The sequence below is a fragment of the Oncorhynchus nerka genome, linkage group LG15 (assembly GCF_034236695.1).
Source record: "Oncorhynchus nerka isolate Pitt River linkage group LG15, Oner_Uvic_2.0, whole genome shotgun sequence".
NCBI classification, from domain to species: domain Eukaryota; kingdom Metazoa; phylum Chordata; class Actinopteri; order Salmoniformes; family Salmonidae; genus Oncorhynchus; species Oncorhynchus nerka.
In genome coordinates this window covers 37026767-37036905 of record NC_088410.1, presented here as the reverse complement: position 1 = coordinate 37036905, position 10139 = coordinate 37026767, and the positions used below count along the sequence as shown (strand labels likewise).

Genomic DNA, 10139 nt, shown 5'->3' with positions numbered 1-10139 from the left:
CCTTTCAGAATCACATACCTTTTAAGAGGAGGGATGACCTTAATGTATGTCAATTAGAAGCACTATGGGCTCAAGTACATACATATTGGTGGGATGTGTGTATAGACCTCCTAACTCTAAGGTGTCCTATCTGGATGACTTATGTACTGGGTTTGACCAGGCCACAGATAGCAACAGAGATGTATTTATCTTGGGTGATTTTAATATAAATTGGAAGGATCACAATAATTCAAATAGAACAGAATTGATGAGATATGCCGAGAACTGTGGTTTGAAACAAATGGTTAATGATACTCAATTAAGTTGGGCCATCGTTCAGACACATTTATTGATCTGATTTTCTGTAATATACCATTGCAATGCTTAAAAGCCAGAGCAATGCCAGTGGGCTGGACAGACCATAATATTGTGACCATAACCATGAACACCAAGGGTCCAAAGAATAAAGGGATGAACTAAATCACGCTACAGAATGTTTTATTGATTTGCTCACTGAGGTAATGGACCATCATGCCCCACTAAGGAAGAGTATAGCTGGTGCTCGTCCATCTCCATGGATTGATGATGAACTGGGTGAGGATTTTTCTCAAAGAAATATGGCAAAAGTCTTAGCAGCCAAGTCAAATTTAGAAATTGATGAACAGAATTATAGAACATTACGTAGTTATGCAGTTAAATTGAATCGAATGAACAAAAAGTTATTTTACAACAATGCTTTTATTGATTGTAAAAATGATTCTAAAACGGTATGGAACACAGTTAAGGGCTTACTTGGCACATCTATCTCATCATGCCCATCTAGTGTGGAGGTTGACGGGAGAATAATAACACAACCAGTTGATATTGCCAATCATTTTGCAGATTTTTTTACAAAGACAATTAATTTACTGAGCAACAATGTAAACATTCTTCCAAACAAACTATTGTCCAATGGATTGATGATCATATTATGAGCAACAAGACCTGATCTTTTAGTCTGCAAACGGTGTCAGTGGAGGAGGTGTTAAACCTATTGAAGTCATTACCTGATGGTAAATCTACAGGTTATGGTCTTATGGACAATTTTTTGCTTCGCTGTGCTGCTCCCCAGATTGCAGTTCCACTGAAATACATATTTAATTGGTCACTGGAAAAGGGGATGTTTGCAAATGTCTGAAAGACAGCAAAGAACCCATTACTCATGCCAATAGTCAACCAATTAGTCTTCTCCCTACACTCAGTAAGATATTGGAGCGTATTGTGAGTAGACAAATATGGGAGTACATGGAAAATAATGATCCGATTACAGCCAATCAGCATGCTTGTCTCAAAAACCATTCCACTACCACTGCATTATTTGGCATGACTGACCAGTGGCTCAATACTATGGATAATGGCAAGTTTGTGGGTGTAGTATTTTTAGATCAGATTTAGTGGATCAGGAAATAATTTTGACAAAATTTAAGCATTATGGTTTTAAGGAGGTAGCATTGAATTGGGTACAGTCATATCTGACAGGGAACAGACCACCTATATCAATGGTTCATTTTCTTCCCCTCATGTGTTAAACTGTGGAATACCGCAGGGCAGCTGCCTTGGGCCACTTCATTATTTAATATATACCAACGACCTTCCCTATGCCTTAGCTGAAACTCAAGCTACTATATTTGCAGATGATACAATTTACGCAGCAAGACAATCAGTTCAACAGGAACAGCAAGCTTTACAAGGAGATTTGGAGAATATCCGGGAGTGGGTTTGCCAGAACAAACTTGTTTTAAACACCAAGAACACCAATGTTATGTTGGTCTTTTCCACTAGGAATAGGCCAAAGCAACATGGGATACAATTAAGTATGGGAGGAGTATAAATTGAAGAGGTGTTAGAAACCAAACTATTGGGAGTGCAGCTAGACAACTGCTTCTCATGGATGACTAAAATTACTAATCTATTAAAAAATATATATTAAAACATGCATAATCGGAAGGATAGCTAAATTTACCAGAAAAAAATTAAGCAAATAAAACAAGCATTGATTGAGTCAGCTGAACTTCTATTCTGTGGTCTGGGGAAATGCATCATCAAGTGAAGTTAGGAGGCTGTAGATTGCACAGAACAAAGCAGCAAGGATTGTTTTAAGGTGGATATATGGTTCTTCTGTTGCAGTCATGCGCAATGTTCTTGGTTGGTCATCAATCGACAAGATAATTGAAAATAAATGCTTATTTTATTTCATAATATACATAATTTAAAACGGCCAAGTTCCATTCACAACGGTATTCAGTTGGTAAGAGACAGACATTCCGTAATACTAGGAATTGATTGTCCACCAGCTATGCGTTATCCAGACAGAAAAGAGAAATAGGCAAAAAAAAAAAAACATTTCGATTTAGAGCAATAAAGAAATTGAAAAAATGAAATTACAAAACCAGAAACCTTCAATATTGAGGCAGACCAGTGGGTTTGGTTAAGATGTTTTACCCAGATCAGACATGGACAGAGAAGGATTAGCTCAATTTCAAGGGTGTTTATTTAAATAATAGATCAAAAAGAAAAAGATAGGTCTCCCCCATGAGATCCTCTCCGGGATACCGTGTGTTCGGGGTCTGGCACAAAACTGAACTCCCGCTTGTTACCTCCGCAACCGCAACACTAACACTAACACTAACACTAACACTAACACTAACACTAACACTAACACTAACACTAACACGAGAGTCCTTTCCTCTCTCTCCCTTCATGTATACTGCCCTTCTGGCAGCTTTATGGGCCTCGCACAGCTGGTGAGCAATCCGCCCTTAATCACTCACCAGCTCCCAATCAGCCCCAATTAGTCCTGGCTGGAGAGCCCGTCGAGACCTGGCACATCCAGCAGATGGAGCCATCGCCTCGTGATCTGCACTCCATCTGTTACCACGTCTCGATGAGTCTCCCCCTGGTGGTTAACCTGCTGTTCACCACAATATATACATATAAACATTATTTTAAAACCATTTAAATATTATACATACAAATGTTGTGGGACTATAGTAGATGAAGAATTTAGTATTTATTGGGTCATTATGTTAGTATACTATGTATGTTTGTATTATTTGTGAAAATGTGTTTGTATTATAAATTGTGTTTTAATGTTTAAGAACTCTTGGAAGATTAGTCCAAATGGGGACTAAAAGAGATCCAAATCAAATCAAATTAATATTAACTGACACATCTGTTAAACATTTCACTCTCACAACCTGGTAAATATGTGTTTTATCAATTGGACAGATAGCCAAGATGTATAATTCATTATCCAAAACAATTTGAAAGTATTCCAATAGGGCCAAACATTCTCCATACGCCCGCTAAAACTGATGTTATTTTTGTGTTAACGGCGATGTTTACAGTAATTGAATTGCTATTCACTTTTAATTCATTAACAATGTGGTGGAACACATTAACAATGAGTGGAACCCAGTCATTGAGTGGAACACATCTATCCTGGATCCTCTTGTAGCCTTGGTGCCAGAAGTCATTCTTATGCCACTGGGTGCCACTGTCTCTCTCTCTCTCTCGACAGATGCAGCTATACTGATCAAAAACATGTTATGTTATAAGAGTTATAAGTTCATATAAGGAAACCAGTCATTTTAAATAAATAAATTAGGCCCTAATCTATGGGTTTCACATGACTGGGCATAGGCCCACCCACTGGGGAGCCAGGTCCAGCCAATAAGAATGAGTTTTTCCCCACAAAGGGGCTGTATCCTAAGCTGTCCCGGTGGCTGATCTCTGACAATCCCACAGGTGAAGAAGTCAGATGTGGAGGTCCTGGGCTGGTGTGGTTACAGGTGGTCTGCGGTTGTGAGGCCTATTGGACATACTGCCAAATTCTCTAAACCAACGTTGGAGGTGGCTTATTGTAGATACATTTACATTCAATTATCTGGCAACAGTTCTAGTGGACATTCCTGCAGTCAGCATGCCAATTACACACTCCTTCAACTTGAGACATCTGAGGTATTTTGTAGTGTGATAAAATTGCTCATTTTAGAGTGGCTCTGTATTGTCCCCAGGACAAGGTGCACCGGTGTAATGATCATGCTGTTTAATCAGCTTCTTGAAATGCCACACCTGTCAGGTGGATGGATTATCTCGGAAAAGGAGAAATGCTCACTAACAGGAATGTAAATATATTTCAGCACAAAATTGGAGAGAAATAAGCATTTTGTGCATATGGAAAATGTATTGGATCTTTTATTTCAGCTCATGAAACATGGGACCAACACTTTACATGTTGCTCTAATATTTTTGTTCAGTATACTGTACATGTCTCTCTGTTGTATTACAATACTGTAATGTGAAGCAGTGACAACCATAAGGGTGAGTGTTATACACTGTTATAACTCTAAAACACACTATTATCATGGATATAACAAATTGATACCCCCATCCAATCCAATGAGACATTTTGACAAAACTGGTTTTATTCCACACTGCTTTTTACATGCTTGTCTTCTTCATTGGTCCTTTCTCGATGAGCTGGTTTCCTGTAAAAGGTTGCTATGTCAGCAGCATCAATATCAACAGTGGACAAAAAGATTAATGTGTGTTTATCACTTTATAGTGTTTATCACTAATGTCTAATATAGGAAAAAGGGCACAATTGTATTATGACTGAATAGTGTTCTGGTGGAACTGTGATGCCCTTCTGATTGTGTATGTATTAAAGGGATACATTTGACATTGACTGACGGTATAGTAGCCAAAAATACTGAACAGTCTCTCACCCCAAAGTGCTCCCAGCCTCTGATCTCTGAGTAGAGGGCGTCTCCTGGACATGAGGTGTCCACCAGCTGCCGGTGCCCATGGAGGGTGAAGTTGGCCTGCAGGCGCCCGCCATCCACTGCACACTTGGCCAGGTGTTGGCGCACCAGATCCAGGGCGTGGAGTGAGGGCAGAGAGGAGGAGTAGTTGCCAATGAAGGCCACGCCGTAACCATAAGAGTTCTGCCCCTTGGTGTGGGTGCCAAGGTGATGCCAGCCGCGCCCCTCGTAGATGTACCCGTCAGAACCCACCACAAAACTGAGCGGAACATACATTTAGGAGTTGGAGTGGTAAAACAAATTGCATTATCTCACAACCCTGATTCCTGTTATAGCATCTTGTCATTTTATATTGCACAGTTATACTGTGTAATAAATAACACGTCAAGATTTTCTATAATATGACTGCTTCAGTAATTGTAGGCTGACACAGCACACTTGTCTCCATCTATGAAGCTTAGTATAAAGGGTTTGTTAATATCTGCGAATGGATGAGGGGGTCAAAGTTCACCTATATCCGATGTCGGCCCAGCCGCGGTCTTCTTGGTGGAAGCGCTGCATGGCCCTCATGCTCCTGGAGCACTGCCTGAAGGAGTGACAGGGCCTGTCTGGCTCGTAGGTGTGGTGGATATACAGGAAGGGGAGGGGCAGGGCAAGAGGGAAGGGAGACCCTCGGTAGGGGGCTGCCCCCCACTGACACCGTGGGATGATGGGAGGGCATTCTGGAGAGGAGAGGTTGAACCAGAGGTTCATCAGGTTCAATTACTCTTCATATTTACAGACTTCAAATGAATAGCCATTTATCACCTACAATTTCATAATTACAGGGGTACATGATTCCCTCTCCCCCACCCTGAGACTCACCCCAGTATCTGTGGACAAATTCCAGCATTCCGTCTCTCACTGCTTTTTCCACCCCTGTATCCTTGGCTATCCACTGAGTGTCCTCCAGCCTCCACACCAGGTATAGGGTCTCCATCACCTGCCTCTGGGTGTCCAGGGTGCCCAGCAGGGCTTGGGAAATCTCTCTACGCTTGGGGCTGATGTGGCTGGATACAACCCCCAGGTCTTGCCCCTCCAGGACATGGTTGTAGTAACCCTTCAGCAACTCGCTGAGTTTACCAGGCTGTTCAGAGGGGGCCAGGGTGGCAAGATCCATGCCCAAAATGGACCCATCCAATCCCCCATTGACCAGGGCATCGGTGGCCAGGGTGGGCACCCTAGACAGCTTGAACACCCTTGGGTTGGTCAAGTTGTCCCAGCAGCCATCCGGCCCCAGACGCTGAGCGGGTGGAAAGTCCTGGAGGCTAAGGAACGACAACCCTAGGTTTTTGGCCAAGGTGAGGGGAAACATGCCCAGAGGAGGGGTGCCCTCAAGCTTAGCTTTCAGACCCACCTCAATGCCTAGAAGCATGGGAGCGATGGCCACTGTGGTGCCATCTTGGGTCAGAACAACCCCTCTCTCCTCACCACGGTCCGTCACAAAATGGTGGATGGCTTTGTCGAAGAAGCCAAAGAGAGTGGTGTTGAACACGGAGGTGTGGGTGTGGCTGATGTTGTTGGAGGCCCCCAGGAAGTGCAGGGTGAGTGGGTCCTCGTGTCCGGCCGTCCTGCGGAGTCTCCTCACAAGGGCTAGTGGGGACAGGTCTGGGTTAGAGTCCTCAGCCTGCTCTACGGCACTTATGAAACTGTCCATGTCGCGCAGGTGGTCCTCTGAAACCAAAACAAATGTTTTAGTTCATGCTACAACAGACTCCGTGCAAACAGTTACCTGGGGCTTCATTCATACTCATATTCATACTATCTGGGGTATTTAATGTATTGTACATCAGCTACATACTAGTGACTTTTTGTGTTAAATTGAGCTCTCAGTTTAACAATAGAAGCATATGTTGCCAATGGAGACGGACAATGCAGTAAGGCGGCCGTATCTTCAGACATATGAACCCAAATGAACATGTAATTACAGTCCATTAACACAGGTTACCTGAACAGAGAACGCTGTGGCACGTTCCAGCCACAATGAAGAGCCATAGAACCACTGTAGTCATTCTGAGTGTAGCTGCACCACACCAGATCCAGAGGCTAAACTAAAACCCACAAACAATCCCCAGACAAGGTCAACCCAGGCTGCCGATGAGAGTTGTAATCTTCTTATCTCTTACGGTCCAACACTCTGTTATGACAAACCACAACCACTCATGACAAACCACAAGCAGAATGTCCAGGTGCTCAATAAGGCTTTGTATCAAGTACCTAAAGCTGGTTTCACTTCCCACTTCGGGGAATCAATGTGTTTGTAATGCGGTGTCCCAATAGATGAAATAACTCTTTATACACAGACGCCTCCAAATATTGATTGGTTCCTATCCAAAGTCAAAGTTTGTCATCGGAAAACAAATAAGGCCCTTTGAAGCTTGTGACGAGATCAGGCTTAAAGGGACAAGAGAAAGTGCTGAAGATATGCTGGTTTGTATTAGTCGTCCCATAATTTTTTCCCCATGATATACACATCTATTACATCCACCTTTCACACATATGGATGTAATTACACACACAGACACACACAGATAGTGAAGTCTGGTAAATGTGTTCCACGATACATAGAGAGGGGCGGTCTGTTTACCATCAGTGTCAGGGAAACCCAGTAACCTTACTGGAAATTACACTTAACAAATTCCCCCGAAAACAACCCAATGTAGTAGGCAGACAATAGAATAATCAGTGCATGTATGCTTTTTCAGATGACAGAAACGTTCCTGACTCATGGCATTAGTGTCCCATGGCAGGTGGTGTCCATATGCTTATGAGGTTTTGGTGGTAGGGAGTAAAGGGGAACAAAGTCTATTACACTTGAGTGAGTGCTGCATTGAGAATTGCAGCCAGTGTCTGTTTGTTTTTGTGTTTTTCTTCCATCCCCAACCCGTTTGTTCTCAATGTTTGAGGTGAATTTTGGCCCCAATGTTTATTTTTCCTTTGTGCCATTAAGCAAACATCCATTACCAGGGGATAAATGGGACAATAGTGGCCTCTACTGGATTTTTAAAACATTATTTGTGTAGGTTTAAAAGATCTGTTTAAAATACGGATTTATGAAAACTGTCATATTTTAATTGTGTCAATACCATAATGTTTTAACAGAAGATATTTCAACATTCATATTGTGATGTGTGAGTGTGACGTATCACCCGGAATAATATTTGCTATGTTTATTTCTTCTCCGTGCATGTTTCAGAGTCAACTTTCCACCATGTGTGCTCATTGAATGAAATAATCCTTGTTTTTATTAATATTCTGTTCAAGAGTATCTAACCGTAGCAGCACGTTTCCTGATGTGTTGAAATTGATGGACGGTTGTCAGAGCAGTCATTGGGTGATGTTAGGTACTAATGCCGCGTTCTAAATAACCGGGAACTGGGAAATCGCCGACTTCAGTGCGTACGTTCAAGACAACTGGGATCTCGGGAAAAACTAGTTCCCACTGGGAAAAATCATTTGAACCGTCATCCAACTCGGGCATCCTTCTGGAGTTACGACCTAAAGATCACTTACGTCATGATTTGACCTCGTTTTTTTCCAGAGTTCCCAGTTGTCTTGAAAGCACCAACACTCATGCGCTGATATTTTATTATACACCAACATTCTGCTTTTGTTGACAGTCACTCACTCTCCTCACCTTCCTCTCCCCCTGTAGAAAATGGAGACTCTCTTCACCAGGGGCAAGTCTGCGATTCTAGAGCGTTCGCTCGCCAGACTCTTCTCTGAAATGGTGCAGTACTGCCAGAGTCAGGTGTACTCTGCGTCAGGTGTACTCTGCGCCGGGTGTACTCTGCGTCAGGTGTACTCTGCGTGGGGTGTACTCTGCGTGGGGTGTACACTGCGTCGGGTGTACTCTGAGTCGGGTGTACTCTGCGTCGGGTGTACTCTGAGCTGCAGGCACGCTTGGCAGACTTCAGTCAAGGCGTGGGGGCCAGTCTGCTGGATGTGCTGGATGTGCTGGTTTTGAGAGAAGAATGGAAAAGGGAAACCAAAGTGTTGAACATACTGCTCTTCATCAAGGCATGACCAAGAGAACTTTGCACATTGTGTGTGATTCACATACTAGACTTTTTCATTAGTGTAATAACAACCAATGTATGACATTATACTGACATTCACATAACATTAGGCTATAACGTAATACAAATATAGCCTAGGTATGAATGGCTCTTGGCTGTAGCAGCGACTTGACCTCCACTTCAACAGACCTGACCTCAGACATAAGCATAAACACAAACAAACCTTCACCTTTCTCTGCCTTCCGTTACCCCTCGGTTCCCCAGGTGTCGGTGTGGAGGGCCCTGTTCGGCAAGGACAAGCTGGAGCAGGCCAACGACTACGACAAGACCTACTATATCATTGAGAAAGAGCCCCTGATCAACACCTTCACCTCGGTGCCCAAAGAAAACAGCACGCTCAACTGGGCCGCTTTCACCGGGGGCGCGGTGGAGGCCATTCTCACACACAGCGGCTTCTCCGCCAAGGTCACGGTGCACCGGCACAAGTGCACCACTCTCATGATCAAGTTTGATGAGGCCGTCATCGCCCGAGTCAAGGCACTGGAGGGAAGGAAGCTAGTTGAAAGTACAGTATTCATTCATTCATTCATTCGTTCATTCAAAGGACCTACTCTAGAGGCAGATGAAAGGGAGGAGTAACAGTATGGACAGAGAGGAGTGTGGATTGAGCAGCTCAGTGATGTGCCAGTAGTTCACTGGTGAAAAAACAGAAATGGTCACAAATGAATGCACTTCATCCTGGACTGGTTGTTCAGCAAGATGTCAAATGGAATCCCCTGATTGAACAGAATAATATAGCACTGTACAATGATATGCACTTCAGTCTTTATTGTAATATCTAATGGGTGGGATATTTTACAATGCTCCCCATTTAGACATGACACATCATTGTAAGTATACATGTGGCTGCTTTTTGGTGCTTGTATATTGCTTTGTCAAAATTGAAATAAATACTTTAATACCTGAAATAATACCTTTGTATTTCATTGAAATGGCCAAGAAGTGTAATGTTTAAATGTGCCATATGGAGCAGAAATTCTATGAGAATAAATAATTGTGTCAATAACATAGGTCTCAGATTCTACACAATTAGATGTTGTGCTTGGTACGTGTTTTACTATCGTCTGAAATTAAATGTTGGCCAGAGGCTGCAAAGAGACGGTAAAGTTGAAGAGGGAGAAAGACGAGTCAGAGAGATCGACCTGGAGAAGAGTCCCCCCTAAGCAAGCTGGTCCTGGGGCTCTGTTCACAAACACAAACAGAGCCACAGAGCAGCAACACAATTAGACCCAAACAA

The 10139-nt window shown here is 43.0% G+C and overlaps 2 protein-coding genes across 2 annotated transcripts; one reads left to right on the top strand and one right to left on the bottom strand.

Moving 5' to 3' along the window:
* Positions 1–4195: 4195 nt before the first annotated feature.
* pglyrp2 (peptidoglycan recognition protein 2) lies at positions 4196–7095 on the bottom strand. Its single transcript, XM_029682211.2, has 5 exons — positions 6772–7095; positions 5649–6497; positions 5296–5506; positions 4749–5043; positions 4196–4508 (listed from the first exon to the last, which is right to left on the bottom strand). Exons 1-5 carry the CDS (start codon positions 6833–6835, stop codon positions 4479–4481), a joined length of 1449 nt encoding a protein of 482 aa, XP_029538071.1. The 5' UTR covers positions 6836–7095; the 3' UTR covers positions 4196–4478.
* A 1586-nt stretch (positions 7096–8681) lies between these two features.
* LOC115142621 (trafficking protein particle complex subunit 5-like) lies at positions 8682–9693 on the top strand. The gene has a single exon (XM_029682219.2). It carries the CDS (start codon positions 8987–8989, stop codon positions 9479–9481), a length of 495 nt encoding a protein of 164 aa, XP_029538079.1. The 5' UTR covers positions 8682–8986; the 3' UTR covers positions 9482–9693.
* The last annotated feature ends 446 nt before the right edge of the window (positions 9694–10139 follow it).